This window comes from Propithecus coquereli, unplaced genomic scaffold, assembly GCF_000956105.1.
Source record: "Propithecus coquereli isolate 6110/MARCELLA unplaced genomic scaffold, Pcoq_1.0 Scaffold38, whole genome shotgun sequence".
In the NCBI taxonomy this organism is placed as follows: Eukaryota; Metazoa; Chordata; class Mammalia; order Primates; family Indriidae; genus Propithecus; species Propithecus coquereli.
In genome coordinates this window covers 6,890,248-6,912,197 of record NW_012149507.1, presented here as the reverse complement: position 1 = coordinate 6,912,197, position 21,950 = coordinate 6,890,248, and the positions used below count along the sequence as shown (strand labels likewise).

Sequence of the window (21,950 nt, the reverse complement as noted above, 5' to 3'; positions counted from 1 at the left end):
ATGCTACCACATCTGGTTAATTTTTTTTATTTTTTGTAGAGATGGGGTTTCACTACAATGCCCAAGCTGGTCTAGAACTCCCGACCTCAAGTGATCCTTCCGCCCTGGCCTCCCAAAGTGATGGGATCACAGGCATGAGCCACTGTGTCCAGCCATGTTGTTATTAATCTTTCTTAAATGTATGTATAACTCATATTTATTTCAATGTTTAATATTGTAAGTGTTTTGGTCTTTATTTAGAAGTTGGTTGATGTTTTTGTGACCAGAAATAGGCTGTTGGAACTTAACTCCTGTTTCTACCAATTAGTCTATGGTAAAACTGGTTTTGTCATATGTTATTTCACTTAAAGTTGCAGATTTCAAGAACCTATAGACAATGTTAAGTGAGGACTTACTGTATTTGGAAAGAAAGCACAGAGCTGTAGAGGATAAGATAAGAAACAGTATTAAGAGCAAGGAGGGGGCTGGGCTTGGTGGCTTATGCCTATAATCCCAGCACTTTAGGAGGCCAAAGTGGGAGGACTACTTGAGACCCGGAGTTTTAGACCAGCCTGCGCAACATAGCGACACCCTGTCACTACAAAAAATTAAAAACTTAGCTGGGCATGCTGGTGCATGCTACTTGGGAGGCTGAGGCAGGAGGATCACTTGAGCTCAGGAGTTCGAGGTTACAGTGAACTATGATTAGCACTGCACTCCAGCCTGAGAGACACAGTGAGACCCTGTCTCCAAAAAAAAAAAAACGAGAGAAAGGTACAAGTGGAAGAAATCTATGAGCATGATTTCCTTCCTCCTTGTCCATATCCATATCCTCACTCCAGAGAGAATACGTGATAGGAAATGAAGGGATTATCTTTATAAATCAAGGAAACATAAGCTCTGAAAACTCACCAAGTTGTTGGAGCTTCATCATCTCCCATTTCCCCTTCTTCTACATCCATTCCTTCTTCTCTATCCTCAGTGTGCTAAATTGAAAAAAATGTACAGCTTGTCATGAAGCAGTCATCAGGCAGAAGATAAATGGTAGAATAATAGGTCATTTACACAATCCTAGATAACCATTATTAGACAAGTCTAGTCACAGTAAATATCTAGACCTATAGTTAATCTTTATTGCAATTGGAATTATACATGACAGGGTTCAAAGAACTCAAGAGCACTATGACAATGACATAACATAGTCATGAAGACAGTGGAAAAGTTTTAAACCAGTATTTCTCAAAACATAGTAGATTCTCTCTGGGAATAAAGGGTCTATGGCTAAATGTTTTGGAAATACATACAATCATACAGAAAATTCAACAGTAAAATGGATAAATGGCATGAATAGACAAGTCACAGAAGAAAAATATATTCCAATCAATATATATTAAGTTCCTCAGCTCCAATAATAATCAAGGAAATGTAAATTAAAACAAAGACAACCTATTTTTCAAGTATATATATCAATTAAGCAAAGAGTTTAAAAAACTGATAATTCCCAATGTTGGTGTGAGGCTATGGGAAGATGGGCAGACTTTCTCCACATGCCACTGGTGGCAGTATAAATGGGTACAACCTCTTTGAGAAGTAACTGGACAACAGCTATCAAAATTTGAAATATGCATATATTTTGACCCAGCAATTTTACTTATCAGAATTTATCCTGAGGATATACCTGCATAATTTAGCAATGATATAATAGTATTCACTGTAATACTGTTAACAATTTTTCACTATTACAGACTACCTAAATGTCCACTGACAGGGACTGTGATGTATAAACTCAGAGTTATCAAGAGCCATTAAAAAACTGAGACAAATCTAAATGTACCGATGCAGAAATACATCAGTTAAAAGAAGAAAGTGAATTTTAGACCAGTTTGCACTGTACGACCTAATTTTGGAAAAAAAACAACATGTTTATACACACACACACACACACATACAAAGTCCTAGTATGGTTAGACAAAGAATGTTATGACTGGTTATAGAAATATTCATAGAAGTGATATGTGTTCTGTGTAAAAAATCCAAATGTATTTAAAACAGGAAGTATAGTTACTCTATAATCCACTTTATGATTACTAGTATTAAAATAGAAAGTACAGATACCTTATTTATCCACTTCAACAGCAAGTACAGCTATTCCATATACTACCACAATCTCCCTTGGATTACAGAGTAGCTGTACTTTCTATTTTAAACATTGGTTCAATTTTTTATAGACAATACATATTATTTCTATAAACCGGAAATAAAGTTTTCAAATTTTTGATGACTGAGAGGCCCATTCAAATGAGTTATCTCAATTACAAACTTACAAATATGTCCTGTGATAAGATTTCATATTGGCCTCACCTTTTGACCCAGGGTGCTTTCCTGCTCATTGGTATTGAAAACAGTGACATTTTCCAGATTAAACTGACTCTGCAAGTTAAGACCTATAAAAAAAATAAAAAGAAAAGATTTTCAAAGCAGATTCACTGACACCTAAACTTGTGTATGAATATATAACTTCGTGTCATAACCAAAATACATAAAATGCTAAATTCATAATTAAACAAAAGATCAGCCGGAATTAACACCCATATTTGATTTTCAAATCCTTTCAAAAATTCACTTCTTAAAAGAGCCTTCAGCATACACGCATACCTTGTTTCATTGCACTTCGCAGATACTGCATTTTTTACAAATTGGAGGTTTGTGGCAACCCCATGTCAAGCAAATCTATCACACCATTTTTTCCAACAGCATATGCTCAATTTGTGTCTGTCACAATTTGGTAATTTTCACAGTATCTCAAACTCTTCCATTATTATTTTATCTGTTATAGTGATCGGTGACCTTTGACGTTACTATTGTAATTTTTTTGGGGGTGCCATAAACCACACCCATATAAAACAGCAAACTTAATTGATAAACGATGAGTATGTTCTGACTGTTCCACCAACCAGCCGTTCTGTCTCTCTCCCTCTCCTAGGGCTTCCTTATTCCCTGAGACAATATTGAAATTAGGCCAGTTAATAACCCCAAGATGCCCCCTCTAAGAGCTCAAGTGAAAGAAGAGTTGCAAGTCTTTCATTTTAAATCAAATGCTAGAAATAATTAAGCTTAGTGGGAAGGCACATTGAAAGCCAAGACAGACTGAAAGACAGGCCTCCTGTGCCAAACCACCAAGTTTTAAATGCAAAGAAAAAGTTCTTGAAGGAAATGAAAAGAACTTGTCCAGTGAACACACTAATGATAAGAAAGTATAACAGTCTCTTTGTGATATGAAGAAAGTTTAAGTGGTCTGGATAGGAGATCAATCCAGCCACACATTTCCTTACGTTAAAGCCTAATCCAAAGCAAGGCCCTAACTCTCTTCAATTCTATGAAAGCTGAGAGAGGTGAGGAGCTGTAGGAGACAAGTTGGAAGCTAGTAGAGGTTGTTGATTCATGAGGTTTAAGAAAAGAAGCCAGCTCTGTAACGTAAAAGTACAAGGTAAAGTAGCAAGTGTTGATGCAGATGGTGCAACAAGTTAGTCAGGAGAACTAGCTAAGATTATTGACACACTGAACAACAGATTTTCAATGTAGATCAAACAGACTTCTACTGAAAGATGCCATCTAGGACTTTCATAGTTAGTGAGAAGGCAGTGCTTGGCTTCAAAGGACAGGCTGACTCTCTTGTTAGGGACTAATTTAGCAGGTGACTTTAAGCTGAAGCCAATGTTCATTTATCATTCTGAAAATCCTAGGGTCCTTAAGAATTATGTATGCTAAGTCTACTCTTCCTGTGTTCTAAAAATGGAACAAGAGAGCCTGTATGATAGCACATCTGTTTACAGCATGGTTTACTGAATATTTTAAGCCCACTGTTGAGACCTACTGCTCAGAAAAAAAGATTTCTTTCAAAATATTACCACTCATTGACGATGTACCTGGTCACCCAAGAGCTCTGATGGAGATGTACAAGGAGATTAATGCTGTTTTCATGCCTGTTAATACAACATCTCATTATTTTACAAATACATTTTGTAAGGTTACAGCTGCCACGGATAGTGATTCCTCTGATGGATCTGGGTAAAGTCAATTGAAAATCTTCTTGGAAGGATTTATTATTCTAAATGCCATTAAGAACATTCATGGGAGGTGACCAAAATAACAACATTAACAGGAAGTTGATTCCAACCCTTACGGGTGACTTTAAAAGATTTAAGACTTTAGTAGAGGAAGTAACTGCAGATGTGGTGGAAACAGAAAGAGAACTAGAATTAGAAGCGGAGCCTGAAGATGTGAATGAATTGCTGCAGTCTCATGATCCACTTAAAAGGGTGAGGAGTTGCTTCTTATGGATGAACAGAGTGGTTTCTTGAGATGGACTCGACTCTGGTGAAGATGCTGTGAACATTGTTAAAAAGACAACAAAAGATTTAGAATATTACATAAACTTGGTTGATAAAGCAGAGGCAGGCTTTGAGAGGACTGACCCCAATTCTGAAAAAAGTTCTACTGTGGGTAAAATACCATCAAACAGCATCATGTGCTACAGAGAAATCTTTTGTGAACAGAAGAGTCGATCAGTGTGGCAAACCTCATTGCTGCCTTATTTTAAGAAACTGCTAGAGCCATTCCCACCTTCAGCAAACACCATCCTGATCAGTCAGCAGCCATCAACATTGAGGCGAGACCAGCAAAAAAATGATGACTTGATAAAGGCTCAGATGATCATTAGCTTTTTTAGCAATAAAGTATCTTTAATTAAAGTATGTACATTACTTTTTAGACAAACTGCTATTACATACTTAATAGACTACAGTATACCATAAATGTAACTTTTATACACACTGGGAAACCAAAAAATTTGTGTGACTTGCTTTATTGTGATATTCGCTTTATTGCAGTGGTCTAGAACCAAACTCAAAACATCTCTGAGGTATGGAATTCTATATACATTATATAACAAATAGAATTGATCTTTGTTATTCATGATATTCAAGAACAATTCCACAGAATGCAATAGAGAGTAATTTATAATTTTGATGAAGCACAAATGTAAATTAATTAAAAAGTAAGGGTGTATTAACAAGTAAATATATTATGGTTAATGAGAGCCAGATGTCTCACTTTCAGAGAAATAAGTTAAAAATAAGCAGGTGTATTGGTACTGGATTCAACTCAGAGATATCGGTATGAGCTCATGATTTTTGTTGCTGTTCATTTAAAAAAATACAATGATACAGAAATAAATATAGATGTATATGGTTAGTATACACATGTATCTTTCCTTGCTCTGTCTACTGAGAGGGCCTAGAAGCAGTCATACTCCAATGGCAATGAGAACATCTAGGGCCCAGATCTTGGCTCTAACTACCATTCTTAAATAAAAGGAATTAGGCTCTTTGGAAAAGTCGGGAGAGGAGGATATGGAGTTATTATATAGTGAGTACAGATTTTTTGGTTTGTAAGATGAAAATATCTGGAGATGGTGTAATGGTTGCACAACAATGTGAGTTTTTTTATTGCCACGGATTATACACTAAAAGTATTTCAAAACAAAAAGTTAAAAAAAAAAAAAAGCACAGATGTTAGATCAAGACATTAAGCTAGTCAATGAGTCTGGCTGATGATTCAGCTTTGACTACTTAAAATACCACTGTCTATTCTCTATTATTCACTATAGCACATGCTATAATTTTCAGTAAGACTTAAAAATTTCAGCCAGTGTACTACATTCCATGGGGAAACTACGTACTAAAATGGCTTTTTGAGGGTCTTGGTCTTGGGAAATATCCTAGTGAATGTTAAGGATCTACTAAATGTTAAGGGAAAAAAAGGGAAAAATTACTATAAGAAATTACCCCAAAATGCCAACCTAGTTTGTGTTAGGGTGGTAGGATTATGAACAGTTTCTTTTTCTTCATTTTCCAAATTTTCTGAAACAAGGCTGTATTCCTTTTTATTTATTTATTTAAATAAAAAAAATAGTTGTCCAGCTGATTTCTTTCTATTTTTAGTAGAGACAGAGTCTCACTCTTGCTCAGGCTGGTCTTGAACTCCTGACCTTCAGTGATCCTCCAGCCTCGGCCTCCCAGAGTGCTAGGATTACAGGCGTGAGCCACCGCACCCGGCCTACCTTTTCATTTACTTTTTGAGATAGGGTCTTGCTCTGTTGCCCCAGATAGAGTGCAGTGGCATCTTCATAGCTGACTGTGGCCTCAAACTCTTGGGCTAAAGTGATCTTCCTGCCTCAGCCTCCCAAGTAGCTGGGACTATAGGCACGCGCCATCACGCCCAGCTGTTTTTTTAATTTTTTAGAGAGACAGGTCTTGCTATGTTGCCTAAGCTGGTCTCAAACTCCTGGTCTCAAGTGATCCTCCCACCTTGGCCTCCCAAAGTGCTAAGATTACTTGTGCGAGCAACCATGCCCGGCCCCTACAATTTAAAAATTAAATTACAAAGTGTAAGTTATTAAAATATATATGGTCTAAGATACCTTTAATGACATATTGCTAGTTTTTCAACTAGTGAAATGAAAGAAGGAAAAAAGTGTTTTCTATATGTCTTGCCAATCTAAGAATGTAATATAATGAAAGAGGTCTAAAATGTTTCAACAAAATAATAAGAGTTGGGGCTGTAGGCAACCAGAAAGGATAAAAGAATGTCTTGGAATTACAACCTTGTTCTTAGGTCTTCTGTAATTTCCAGAGAAAGAAATCACAAGTTAATGCCTATAAGGGACATGTAACTTCATTTTACATTTCTATCCATTCACCCCACATTTTCTTTTTTTGAGATAGGGTCTCACTCTGTCACCCCAGCTAGAGTGTGGTGGTGTCACCGCAGCTCACTGTAACCTCAAACTCCTGGGCTCAAGTAATCCTCCTGCCTCAGCCTCCCCAGTAGCTGGGACCACAGGCATGTGTCACCATTTCTACTTGTAGAAACTGGGTCTCGCTCTTGCTCAGGATGACCTGAAACTCCTGGCTTCAAGAAATTCTCCTAAAAAAAAAAAAAAAGAAAAAGAAATCCTCCTGTCTTGGCCTCCCAGAGTACTAGGATTACAGGCATGAGTCACCGTACCCGGCCTCCACTCACCACATATTTAAATGGTGACTAGGTGCCTGGCACTGTTCTAGGCACAGAGAATACAGAGGTGAACAACAAAAACACACTGAAAAAAACCAGATCGTGTTAAATGCTAAAAAGGGATTTGAAATCATGTGGTAATAACGGGTTTAAATTAGGTATTCAAAGAGAGCCTCTCTGAGGAAGTGAAATTTAAACTGAGATTGAACAACAGCAAAAGTGAGTAATGTGACAATAATGAACAGAAGGTTTATAGACAGAGGTAAGAGTTCGTGCCAAGGCTCTAAGTTGGCAATGATCTTGATATTTTGAAGGTATAAATAAAGAAGGTGGGATGCCAACTCAGTGGGGGAAAGAATAGTTTTTCAACAAATGGTGCTTGGACAATGACATGGTATCTACATGTAAAAAAAATAAAACCAAATCCCTACCACACTCCATATACAAAAATTAACTCAAAATGCTGGACACAGTAGCGTGTACCTGTAGTCCCAGCTACTCAGAAGACTGAGGCAGGAGGTCACTTCAGGCCAGGAGTCTGAGGCTACAGTGCACTATGATCATTACCTGTAAATAGTCGCTGCACTCCAGCCTGGGCAACATAGTGAGATCCTGTCTCAAAAAAAAAAAATTAATTCAAAATGGATCATAGACCTAATTGTAAGAACTAAAACTCTCAGAAGAAAACATAGGAGTAAATCTTTGTGCCCCTGTGACCCTGAATTAAGTAGTGTTTTGTTTCAGATAAGACACCAAAAGCACAAGCCAGAAAAGAAAAAAATAAATTTAAAACTTTTGTGCTTCAAATGATACCATCAAGAAAATGAAAAGACAATCCACAGAACAGAAGAAAATATTTGCAAATTATTTATCTAATAAAGGTCTAGTATCCAGAATATATAAAGAATATTTACAAACTCAACAATAAAATAACCTAATTTTCCAAGTGGGCAAAGGATGAGAATAGACATTTTTCCAAGAAAAACATACAAATGGGCAATAAGCACATGAAAAGATGCTCAACATCATTAGTCACTAGGGAAATGAAAATCAAAACCACAAGATACCACTCTATACTCACTAAGATGACTAAAAGAAAAAAGACAGATAATATCATGTGTTAGCAAGGATACAGAGAAATTGAAATACACATACATTACTGATGGGATTACAAAATGGTACCGCCTCTTTGGAAAACAGTTTGACAGTTCTTCAAAAACTTAAACAAGAGTGTTATTATATGACCCCACAATTCTACTCTTAGACATGTACTCAAGAGAAATGAAGACTTAGAGTTACCATATGACCTAGCAATTCTACTCTAAGTATATACCCAAGAGAAATGAAAACATATGTCCACACGAAAACTTGTATACAAATGTTCATAGCAGCATTATTCTTGATGGTCAAAAAGTGGGAAACAATCCAAATGTCCATCAGCTGATGAATAAACAAAATGTGGTATATTTCTACAGTGGAATATTATTTGGCCATAAAAAGGAATGAAATACTGATATAGGTTACAATATAAATGAACCTTGAAAACATTTACGCTAAGTGAAGGAAGCCAGTCACAAAGATCACACATTGTATTACTCCATTTATATTAAATGCTCAGAATAGGAAAATCTATGGAGACCTAAAAGTAGATTAATGGTTGTTTAGGACTTGGGTAAGAATTGAGGTAAATGGGGAATGACAGCTAATGGGCATGGGGTTTCTTTTAGAGGAAAAATGTTCTAAAATTACACGGTGGTGATGATTGCACAACCCTGTGAATTAAAAAACAATAAATTGTACACTTCAAATTGGTGAGTTGTATGATATGCAAATTTACATTTCAATAAAGTTGTTAAAAAATTAATAAAAAAAGCCGAGCTTTCCAGTAACGGAAGGCTAAATTATTCAGATTAACCCTCCCACTAAGGACAACTAAAAACTTGGATACATTACATTAATTCTATAAATATTTATAGAACATACACCAAGTCCATAGCACTGTTTTAGGCAACGAAATAGGAAAATGATTTTCTTAAAAACAGTAAAGAGCTGACAAGATCGTGAGAAATACCTGGTAAAAATCCAGAAGGCAAGAAAGATAAACAATACGTGATCAGCACACAAAGCCACTCTTGCCTAGAGGACATCTGCCAAACAGAAGCAATCAGTTCCAAAATTGAGCCACTCCTTTAGTAGCTTCCTGGAGTTAAGATGATAAAAGTAAATCTCTGAGCCCAAGGAAAGTGAGGAATGTAATAAATTGATAAATCCCACCACCAACCATCTTCAAAGCTGGGAAATTGTTGGGCTACACTGTCGGGTGGAATGAACCAAACTGTAGCCTAGTACCAAGTCTTCTGGATGATCTAGAGAATCACAGGCCTTAAACTGGGCCGGATTAAGGTAATCCTGGATTGGTAGTAGGCCCCTTTGAAAGGTGCGTGGCAAAAGCAATGAAAACCCTGTCTGGAGAAAGAAAGGTATCTATTGTAGGCCTCAAAATTATTCTCTCAAATATCTTGTAAAATGTAACATCCAATGATTACTAGACACACAAAGAGGTAAGACACCATGAGTAAGAAAACAGTCAAAATAGACAGTAGAAACAGACCTAACAAAGGCTTAAGGTACTGGAATTATCAGTTAGAGATAACAAAATAACAATGCTCACAAAGTTTAAAAACCTAAAATACAAGATTGCAAATACCAGCTGGAAATAAGAAACTAAAAAGTGACACGTCAAACTTAAAAAAGACCTTTTGGACGTTAAAAGTATAATATACTATAACGAAAAATATAATAAATGAAATTAACTCATTTAGCAGATTACTCACAGCTGACAAGAGAAGTAGTAAACCAGAAAATAATTCTAAAGAAATTATTTAGACTATGATGGAGGGAGACAGATGAGAAATATATAAAAGTAAGAGACAGAGGATACAGTGAGAAAGTATAATGGATGTTTAACTGAAGTTCCAGAAAAAGATGCACATACAATATTAGAAGAGATAATGCCTAAGATTTTTTACAAACTGAATGAAAGACACCAACCCATACATTCAAAATGCCCTCAATCCCAATCGTCTATAAAACGATAGACGACAGAAGACAGTAAAGATTATTTCTCATGAAATGAAATCCTTTATCTAGTGCCAATTCAGTAGATAGAATTTTCTATCTACTGAAACCATTCTCTAAGAATAAAGGAGAAATAAAGATTTTCAGGCAAAACATTACCTGCACTAAAGTATAATGGGGAAAATGATCACAGATGGAAAGTCAGAAATACAGTAAGTGATAAGTGATAAATCTACACTAACCCTGAACACATAAAATAGGTAGGAAAGAAAAAAACAACAGTAGAATGACAAAAAGAAAGCACATAAAAACCACTGATAATATACACTATAGGTCTTATTACATGTAGGCACTATTGTAAACTCTTCATGTATTTTAATTCATTTAATCCTCACAACAACATATAAAGTATCTGGTATATAAGCCTGATATTAAGAAAAGAAAACTTAAGCAAAGAGATATTAAAATCTGGCTTATCTGAATAGACTGAGGAGGGGGAAGGCTCTGAAGAACTGGCAATGTTCCCCATTTCTGGAGCTGGACCGTGGTTATACAAGTGTTTGCTTCATAAATTATACTACGCATTCGCTTTAGGTACTTTTCTACATGAGTGTTATTTTATGATAAAAATTTGTAAAAAATAAGAAAGTAAATATGGCTAACCAGTAATGATTGAGGGAGAATGAAACAAAAATAGGTATACATTATAAAATGAAATATAGACATGATCTACATACTTCAGTGTGATTCAACTGCATATTATTAACAAGCTTTGAACTTAAAGAATCAATGGCTTTGTTTCAGGATTACATGCATTATACAATAGGACTGGTATAACTATTTACAAGCAAAATAAAATAAAGTGACCATTTTCTATATCTTTCAACTTTTTAGAACTATTTTTCTCATTATCATTATGACAGACTTTAAGCCATTAAAATCTGGAAAAGATTTTCCCACAGAGAATTTATTTAATGTATAAAAGCTTACCCGATTTCTCAGATAGCGGGAAAAGCCTAGCCAAAAAGAGTTGAATTCGTCCACAGAAGACTGTATTCTGGGATTTAGACAATCTTCTTAAGAGATCTAACAATATATGGAAATGAATGTTACACAGAAAAGATTGTTCTATGTTCATTACAACCATACCTAAGTTTTTAAATCAGTTTGTCAAGAGTATTTTCTTAAAGAGCAGTCTTCAAAAAGGGGGTAGAAACCATTGCCACAAAAAGGTACCATAAATTAAGAAAACAAATTCAGCACGAACAAGGTTAACTTTACTAAATTTTTCTTATTTTCATTATACTTGGAAGAAAAATAGTTTAAAGTGAATGATCAGTTTTAATAAACCAGACTATTACTTAAAAATGAAGATACTCAGCTGGGTGCAGTGGCTCATGCCTATAATCGCAGCACTTTGGGAGGCTGAGGTAGGAGGATCGCTTGAGGCCAGGAGTTCAAGACCAGCCTGGGCAACATAGTGAGATCCTGTCTCTACAAAAAATTTAAACATCAGCCGGACCTGGCAGCTTGCAGCTGTAGTCCCAGCTACTCAAGAAGCTAACGCAGGAGGATCATTTGGGCCCAGGAGTTTGAGGCTGCAGTGAGCTATGATGATGGTGCCACTGCACTCTAGCCTGGGTAACAAAGCGAGACGATGTCTCCAAGGGAAAAAAAAAAGAAGATAGATATTAATCTATCTTTAAAATGTTATCATTGGTATTTAATTCAATCACCTGTTTTTCTGGTCATATATACTTTTTTTTTTTTTTTTTTTGAGACAAGAGTGTCACTCTGTTGCTCTAGATACAGTGCAGTAGTGCGGTGGCATCATTATAGCTCACTGCAATCTCAAGCTCCTGGGCTCCAGTAACCCTCCTGCCTCAGCCTCCTGAGTAAATGGGACTACAGGTACACATCACCACACCCAGCTAATTTTTTACACTTTTGGTAGAGGCAGGGTCTTGCTCTTGCTCTTGCTCAGGCTGGTCTCAAACTCCTGACCTGAAGTGATCCTCCCACCTCAGCCTCCCAGAGTGCTAGGATTATAGGTATGAGCCATTGCACCCAGCCTCTGGCCATATATACATTTAAAAAAAAAAATTATTTATCATTGAATTCCTTACCATTGCACATACGTAGTAAATAATTTTTCCCAGCAGAATAGAATGTATTCTGAAATTAAGACAGAAATTATTACCATTTTTCAGAAGTTGTTCCCACACTATTCAATAATAAGTCACAGGAAATAAAATGTTAAAAAAAAACATTAACATGCACTGAGAATCTACTGTGCCACTTTCACTTTTTTCAAGCAAGTAACATTTTCAATCAAATATTTTCAGATATATAAGAAAACATAATACTAAGTAACTATTTTTAAACACGTAAAAGTATTAATTTTCAAGTTAATATTTACTACTCAATCAAATTTTGCACTTCAAGTTTTTCTCTACACATAGTTCCCAAGAGACCACAATACATACTTCTTTCATAGAGACAAACTTTTTGGCAATCAACAATATTAGAAAAATAAGCAAAAAAAAAATCTACCCCCAGAACTCCTATCTATACAAAGATAATGTTAGCAGGAAAAGAAACTAAGGCACTTACTGACTTCCAAGTAGCAACATTTTTTTCCACAAAAGTGAATATTGTGTCACATTGATCCAAAGGAAGACAATCCAAAACATCTCCCAACAATACAAAAGGTGTAGATGCGGTACAAATACCTTCAAGGGGAGCACAAACCAATTTAAAAGTTTAAAAAACTGTAGAGTAAAATTGTCTTTGAAAAATAATTCTGAAGAATATCTTAAAAAGTACGCTTTATCACTCAAAACAAGGTTTTAAAAGGACAAGAAATGGAAGCAACCTAAAAGTCCCAAAACAGGACATACTCAAGTAATTTTTGATATGTGCCCTAAGTAATGATGATGATGATATAATTCTTGACAACATCTAGAGCAGCAGTCCCCAATCTTTTTGGCACCAGGGACTGGTTTCAGGGAAGACAATCTTTCCTCGGACAGGGGCAGGGTGGGGGTGGGAGGATGGCAAGCAATGGGGAGCGGCTGTAAACACAGATGAAGCTTCGCTCGCTCGCCCTCTGCTCACCTCCTGGTTCCTAACAGGTCACAGACTGGTACCAGTCCATAGCCCAGGGGTTGGGGACTGCAGATCTAGAGCATTTACTATATGTCAGGCACACTAAGTGCTTTATATATAGGAACATATTTAATCCTTATTACCCTATGAGGTAGATCACATCATTATCTTCATTTTATAGAATGAGAAAACTGAGACACAGAGAGGTTAAATAACTTGCCCAAGCTCACAGAGCCAGTAAGTGGTAGAGCTGGGATACGAACCCAGGCAGTCTGGCTCCACAGTCTGTTTTCTTCACCACTAAGCTAGTCAAAAGAATATAATGCAGCCAATTAAAAATGATGGTTATGAAGACTATAATAACTTGGAAAAATGCTTATGATATAATGTTAAGTGAAAAAGGCAGGATTCAAAACTGTACGTATATTATGGTTACAACAATAAAAATTTTAAAAAAGATTCGAAACTAAAATCATTATACCAAAATGAATGGTAGTTTTTAAAAGTAGAGGAATTATGAGTAGTATTTTCCTTATTTCATTTCTAAATGTTTTATAATGTTCTTAAATTGTCTTTGTGATTTGAAAAGATTATCTTCAAAAGAGATAACAAAAAGGTTTAACACTGATTTCAACTATGATTTAACATTTAAAATAACAGTACTGTATCAGGGGAAAGAATGGTAAGTAGAAAGTTACTGTTTATTTCTAAAGTCAATGTTATCAGAGACCAACAAAGATTTTTCTTGAGAAATGGTCATTTAGATTAGTGAGAAATACTTTTATATCCCTACTTGCTCTTCCTTCTATTTTAAGGTATTGGGTACTAACTAACACTCAACAGTGTTTAAGTAGCCACTTAGGCATGATATGCAGTGGAAAAAAATCTAAGGGCACTGTAAGCCCAAAACACTCTACTAATATAGTATGCCCAGAAAAAGGAAGTAATATATCCAGGTCTATTCTGCATCAGTAAGATCATATCTGAAATGTGATGTGAAGGACACTGCCTCAGAACCAGTGCACGGAATGAAGAAGCAGATTCCAACTCAATACAAGAGAAACCTTCTGATAATCAGAACTAACAGCACCAAACAGTGAGCTCCATCAATGCGCGTGATCCAACAGAGGCTGGAAGACCACACATCAGGGATGTAAGCAGGCTAAGCCAGAGATAAGATTGGACTAGATGATCTTGAAAGTCCCTAACTACATTTAGATTTTGTGATATTATATAGCTTATATATGCAAGAGATTTGAGGGGCATACTCCCCGCCCTTAGTTGCAATACAGTCTGGTATAAGTGAATTCACATTTAGTAATTATAGAACTTAAAAAAATTATCTAGATTTTACTGTCAAAGATTCTGAACTAAGTGAAGGCCTGGGAATCTCATCTAAAAATAGAAATTCACTAGCGGTTCTGGTGAGCTAGCAGGTGGGGGAACCACTGGGTTATAGCATGATTCTCCAGAACTTTCAACACCGGTGTCCCAGCTTTCACACCAATTTCTCTGCTCACCCTAAACTTGGCCACAGATACCCCTCCTCAGTTCCCCAACACCATGTTATGTTCATCCTTCCATGGTTTCATTCACAATGTTTTTTTCTGCCTAAATAGTCTTTCTCTTCTTTATCATATCTTTCAAAGCATAGAGTAAATTTCAGCTGATCTAACTCTCTGGTATCTTTGAGTAGACCACCTCATCTATGCTTCTAAAGCACACTGCACATTAATCTACTGAAGCATTTGGCATACCCAATTACCTCTGTAATGTAGACTTTTTAAGTGTAGGCATGCATTTTCGTATGTTTTAACCAGTAAAGTGTCTGACACTGAATAGAAGCTCAATAAATTATTTGCCGAGTTGAATTTAACAAAACATATTTATAGACAATTTGAAAACATGTCACATAAATAAACAATAATAATCTCTTACAAGAAGAAATGTATGCCCTAAAGCTAAAATAAAAATGCATTTAAGCCTTTATTTATAGTTTAAGTTTATAAGTACTCCTTTCTCAATTAAATGTTGTACGTATAAATATTCTGTATGACTTCATGTGTTAAAAACATCCTTACAAGAGTAATATATCAAGTTAATCAATGAACTAAGCACACATTGCAAATTGTTTGACAGGAACTGGGCAAGGAACACTGTATTGTGCAACTTATTTAAGTATGCCTAATGAATGAATGAATGATTATGCAGCTCATATAAAAGTTTAACATGTAAAGTCAGAATTTATGAACTTAAGTTCACAAAATAGCTTGCTGCTACACTGGGAGTCCACTTTTACCTTGTGTTTTACAATTTCTGTAGAAGTAAATATTAACAGTACGTTATATGAACAGTGCTTTACAGATTAAAATGTAGTTTTCACATATATTATCCGAATTAATCAAGTGAGTATTTTAACCAACTTGGTTAAAGAATGCTGATGAACTATATTTTCATATCTTCTTTCTGCAAATATTTAAGGAGCTCCTACGATGTGTTAGGCACTCTGTACTTACCATGTGCCTTGTTTAAAGTCTCTTAAAACTATCCCATACTGCCACTGCCCTGTTTTAACATGCCCCGGCTGAGATTTTCTGCAGCAGTCTCTCCCTTTGGAATCATTCTTTCACAGCTGCTCTTTAGCATAGTATAGGAAGCCTTTACAAACGACTTGCCCTGCTTCTTTCCTAACCATTCTTATTCTCATTAGTCTCTCCTCCTCCTGCTCCACAGTTTTCTAGCCCTGCTGAACTTGGCCTTTGTATAGCTATTCCCTTTTCAGTTTCTGTCTGACAAACTCTTCATCCCTCACATCTTGGCTCTTATGCACAGCCTCCTTTTTAAAATCTTTCCTGATTCCTTCAAAGTCAAGTTTAGAGAGTCACTTTTACTCTATTCTCTCCAACCACACTTCATTCCCACTTTAACCATAGTACTTACACCACAGTAAGAAATGCATACATCTGTTTCCTCCATTAGCTCCTTATAGGTGGGAAATATGATTTATTCACCATTGAATCTCCTAGTTCAGTGCCAGGCACATAGTAGATGCTCAATAAATACTTACTGAATGAACAAAACAACTGGAGAACAGAGAAAGCGCCAAAATGTGCACTGAATAGCAGAGATGAGAAACAAGTGTGAACTAATTGATTGGGACAACTTGGCAAAGGTGGAAGTCAGGCAGAACTTGAAGAAGAAACATAATCAGATAGGCAGAGAGATAAGGGGAGAAGTTTTAAATAAAGCATTTCATATCCAAGATTACTGTAAAAAAACAGAACAAAACCATACTTACCTTCAGTTACTCCCCCAATAGCAAGAGAAATAATAGCTAAAACGTTTTCACATGATGAATGATTTATCTACCAACAGAGGAGAAACAATTTAAGGGCAAGAGTTCAGACTAATTTGATAACAATAAGAACATGTCCTCTGACATTAAACTCATTATCACAAATATGGAAGAAAAATATTTCTTATAAGAGATAAAATTATTTTCTACGATGAAAATACAAAAAGTAAACAGTAATATATAGAATAATTGTAGGTGTGAAATAATAAACAGGTGACTCACTCAAAATCTAATGGTCTCAGGAAAATGGTTACATTAGCATCATTAAAGCTATAAGCTAATCAAGCACAAAAGTGCTGAGGCCATAACTCAATCAGTGGCACAGAGCAAGAGCGGGGCCAGGTGCATGTACTGGTGCATCAGTGTGTCTGAGGAAAGATTTTAATATAAGGGAGGTAGTGATTAATGTCTATAAAATCATAATAACCAGCATTTATCGAATTTTCATTCAGTGTTGTCTTACACAACAACATTGAGAATGGTATTTCCCCTTTTACAGATGAAACTGAAGCTCAGAAAAGGAAAGCAATTTGCCCAATGCCTCACAACAGAAAAGTGACTAAGTCCAAAGAAACGGAAAGAATCATTTTTGATCTAGAATTGTCTGGGAGCAAGGCACACTGCAATATGGCCATTAGAAGAGAATGTAGGTTTTTGGGACCCAACTTCTGCTTGACAAAGAATGAATGATTGAAACTTTTCCTTTCATTCAGGCACCCCACTCTGGGTAAATAAATTCAGACTTTTCATGGTTAGATTTCTCCATTGACATAGGAGAGGGCTTAGTTATTTATGTATGCTTACTGAGGAGGATGCCATAGGAAAATGAGAGCATGGAATCCTAGCTCCTAAGCTCAACATCCTTGGATTAGCTCTTTCGTGCCACTTCTAGGACTTGACTGTTTATACAGCAAATTGAGAGAGCCCAGCTTCAATCTCTAGTTCTTGCTAAGACCTCCTGTTAACTTTTCTTATCTCACTTAGAGAGGGCTCTCTTCATTTATTAAACCAAACTCTGAAATTGCACCCATGCTATCAAAACTCCTATATTATCATTAGCTCAGTTTTTACAAGGCAACAAGCTTATTGTAGGAAAAAAAAACATTTTTAAATATCCATTCTAAGAATAAAAGCATTTTTTAAAAAACATGGTTTATTAATTTGTGAGCAAAATTTTAACAATGACTAAAGAAAAAACATACTTACAATTTCTTCTTCTAGTACACCTCTGAAAGCTTGATCGAGGGTGCATTTTTTTTCATTTTCACTATTAAAAAGAAAAGACATTCTCATTTTTTTAAACAGCTCAGGGTAAGTATAAAGATTCAAACAACTCTTTGACATAGATATTAATGACTTACCTGCCAGGTAACTGGCTGAACGTACTCAATAATGGCTTGATATTTTTGTTGTTCAAGGCCTCTCTGGTAGACTTCTAGAAAAATGAAAATGGCAAATAATTGGAAAGATTTTTCTTATTATTTACTGAAAACATACCATTCATTGATCTCTAACTAAAAAATATTTACACCTGGGAAAAATTACCTATCAGTCATTCTCTTGGTAATCCTTATTTCAAATGCCACTTGATGATACAGATCCCCATCACTTTAAATCCAGCAAGAGCTTCCCAGGTAGACTTTTCCATTCTAGGTTTTTCCTCCTACTATCTCTTTAAATATCACATTCATGAGAGTATTCTTTTTTTTTTTTTAAACCCTCCAATGGCTCCTTATTTATACATTTTGGTTTTGATGTTTCATAGCTCCTTCCAGGTCCTTGATGTTATCCCACTCCATCTCTCCAACCTTATTTCTCACTACTCCCTAACACACACCCTGCACTAAAGTCTAAAATTTTTCATCATTTTCTATCAAGCTCATTCTAGCGTACTCACACATTCATCTTGTTCTTCCCACCTGCTCATCCAAATTCTATCCAGTCTCCCAGACCCATCTTAAGTCCTACCTTCTAAGGTATCTTGATCAGTGCAGTCCCTGACACATAGTAAACACTGAATAAGGACCTGCTAATTGTCTTAAACTAGTCATAATTTAAAGACAAAAATATTGCAAAGTCATTCTGTGAAAATTCACATACACTTGGAAAGTCATCTTATTACCTCACAGGAGTTAAATCTATATTGGAAATGTCCATTCCTGGCTCTGCCACTAACAGGCTGAGTACTTTGGGGCCTACCCCTTTACCTCTGTGTCATTTCCCTCACCAGGTAAAAAAGAGGGTGGTTGTAGATCCTCATTACCAGCAGCAGCAGCAGTAGTGGCATTACCTGGGAACTTGTTAGAAATGTAGAATCTCAATCTACAATCTGCATTGAACAAGATTTCCGGGTAATCCCACCACACACTGAAGCTTGAGAAGCACTAGAATAGATAATCTCCAATTAAATGATCCCTTTCAGGGCTAATATGATCTTGGATAGTTTTAACAGTTACTCTTAGCAGAATTTCAAAGCACCAGGGATTGTAGCAAAATTCACATGAAGAAAACGATTCTGATGCCATCAACAAGATATAATGTGTTAAAAAACAAACCACATTATATGAAAGAAAATACCTGCAAACAAGAAAACTACTGACTACAAAGAATCAATTTCTTTCACAGAATTTTCATTCTGGCATCACTATAACCACCTAAACACAATTAAATATCTGAGTGGTTGAATCATGCCTTGAAATGTTGGTGCAAATGCTAGAGACGAATACAAACTACTTAGAATAGTGTTCTTCATACATATGTTACTGTGATGGGCAACAAAAATAATGGGTCTGAAGTCAGAAAAACCAGTGAAGTCAGTCACAACTTTTGGGGGTGTCAGTTGCTATCCTATGTACTAAAGATAATAAAACTTAGCCTGTTTCATAATGTTGGTGTTATAGTTAAATAATTAACACGAAGCCACTCTGTCAAGTGTTTCCAAAACGCTCAAGCTACCCTTCTCTATTGGGCAAGAATGAAATGGCACCTGGTAACCCTTTCCAAGGTGATGTTTGCCTTTTCTCGCTTAGAGAGAACCTCCTCATCGCTCTCTTAGGAGTGCGATACTGAGGGTTGAAGGGTGATGAACAGGCAGCCAGAACAACCACCTGGCAGTTCTTAAGCCCGGACCGGAGCCAGGACTTTGGGCTGAGACCACTCCCACTCTCCCCCCTCAGCAGCTCCCCTTCCAGCTTCAGAGACACCTGCTCCGCTAAGCGAGCAGAGGGGCTGGAGAGGACCGGAGGCAGTCTGCAGGTGAGCTCTCCACGCCGGGCCCTAAGGCACCCAGAACGCGGGGCCCGGGGGCCGGCCGGCGGGTGGGCGGAGGCGGACAGCAGAGGACGCACGGAAGAGGCAGGTTGTGCGTCTTTCCCTACCTCTCCGCCCTCGACGGGGCCGGGAGCAGACGCTGCGGCGGACAAACCTCTGTCTCGCTTTTACCCCAGGGCAAAATTCGAATAATTTCAGGGAGAGGAAGGCACAGAATAGCGCCGGGTCAGGCCCGCGCCCTCCCTCCTACAGCTCACCGTAAACCGCGTCCGCGCTTCGGGCAAACTGAAGAGCGGCGGCGTCGGAGACATCTTCTCGGCTGCGCGTGCCCTCCACTGAGCTGCGGCGCCTGCAGATGACGTCAAGCGGGAGCAACGAGATTGCGGGCTCCGCGCGGGGCTAGAGCGGCCTGTGAGCGCGGGGACTGGCGAGCCCGCGGCTGGGAGCTTCTGTGGTAGCTGAGTTTGGGTGGACGTTGGAACCCTGAGTCAGCCAAACAATGCCTAGTCTGGGTTCTTGGGTAACTCTTAGGGTGAGAGGACTTGGGCTTCGCCCTGTATGCTCTGCGCTCCCGGGCGGGGAAAAGGCCGAACGCGCACCTGTGTCCCGGTGGTTTTCCTGGTTTGGGGAAAACGGGTGAATGGCGGCTGTTTGCGGCTCAGATGCGCTACTCAGAAGGTAACCGCTGCCCGGGAATCCAAGGCAGGCGGGATATCTGGGGAAGCTCCAGTTTGGAGAAGTGTTGGCAGTGGCCGTGGACCATCGACTGCGGTCTTCTCCGAAGCGTAAGATTCGGAGTGGTGGCAGGCTCCGGATTTGAGTATAAGCCCTGTGGTTCATGGGCCCTGTAGCTCATGAGCACTGTTCCCTATTCTCTGTAATAGAAATAATACCTGTTCCACAGAGCTGTTGAAAAGCTCACACGAAATAATGACTGGAAGTGTGGATTGTAAAGCAATATTAAGTGGTATTTATTAATATCTTTACCCTTAGAATTAATTAAATTTGCTGGCACATATAGGTCTCACTGACAGAGACAGTTCTAGGAGTAATGCAGTACTCGGCGCTGAATGGAAAACGGGTGGCGCTGAGTCCAGGGTAGAGCGATCCCTTGCAAAAAAACCATGTCTCCATAGCAATTTCTTCCCTTCCCTCTTTTCCCAGGAGAGGCTTGGCCAACAAGAAGCCGAGTGGCAGAGTGACAGCAACTCAGCTGGAGTTCTGCAGAGAAAGAAGCGCTGATCCAAACGCGGGGAACTTCTACCACCTCTTATTCCCTTACATGTGTACCTTGTTTTCTTTGACATCCAATAAAAATACAAGAAGCTAGGGAAAACTGCAGGATCTTGCCCTAAGTGGGAATTGTGAATAATGATGACTACCTGGAGCATTGCAATCTTTTTTAGAATCAACAGAATCATTCAGATTTGATTGTACAATTAAATTTCCAGATTGGAAAAATAAAAGTGATTCAATTCAGAAATATACTTTGTTAATCTGATGGTACCAAATGTAATAGTATTATCCTATTACAGATGATTATCAACCATCTATAACACAACTAAGACCTTAGAAGTAAATATAATTACCTTTTAAAAAAATCCAAGCAGAAGAGCTGGGGAGTTTATTGACTCATCCATTCATCCATTAAAGCACAGTGACTTAGAATTATATTTGTTTATTCAGCAAACATTTTTTGTGCATTTTGTACACAGTGGACAGCATTGGCTGAGTGAAAAACACGAAAATTATTAAATGAACAAAATAATATAGCTTAATTGCTGTTTTGAGGAGCTCAGTATGGTTGATGTAAAAGGAACATAACTACAGTATAAAATTTCTATTGTGATTAGTATAGATAATAGCTGTAGTAAGAGATCAAAGGGCAGAGAGGGATTGGTACAATCTTCTCATGCAGAAGTTAGAACACGAGCTGGACCTTGAAGGATTTCCATAGGCATAGGTAAGAATAGAAAGGGGTAAATAAAAAAGACGTTCCAAATGGCAGGAACAGAGATGTGGAAGGGAGAAAGCACAGTGAATGACAGTTGTTTTCTTTGACTTTAACATAGGGTTCTGAACAGAA

The 21,950-nt window shown here is 37.4% G+C and overlaps 1 protein-coding gene across 1 annotated transcript in view; it reads right to left on the bottom strand.

Annotated features, from left to right (window-relative positions):
* Positions 1–20,209, bottom strand: part of THOC1 (THO complex 1) — a 74,692-nt gene extending 54,483 nt beyond the window's left edge. The window contains exons 1-9 of the mRNA XM_012652117.1: positions 20,122–20,209; positions 17,956–18,029; positions 17,801–17,861; positions 16,538–16,604; positions 12,745–12,863; positions 12,258–12,306; positions 11,122–11,217; positions 2,341–2,423; positions 892–965 (exon numbers count right to left, since the gene is read on the bottom strand). Of these exons, the coding sequence (XP_012507571.1) occupies positions 892–965; positions 2,341–2,423; positions 11,122–11,217; positions 12,258–12,306; positions 12,745–12,863; positions 16,538–16,604; positions 17,801–17,861; positions 17,956–18,029; positions 20,122–20,175 (677 nt within the window). The 5' untranslated portion in view covers positions 20,176–20,209. The remainder of the gene's footprint in view (positions 1–891; positions 966–2,340; positions 2,424–11,121; positions 11,218–12,257; positions 12,307–12,744; positions 12,864–16,537; positions 16,605–17,800; positions 17,862–17,955; positions 18,030–20,121) is intronic.
* Between the last annotated feature and the right edge of the window lie 1,741 nt (positions 20,210–21,950).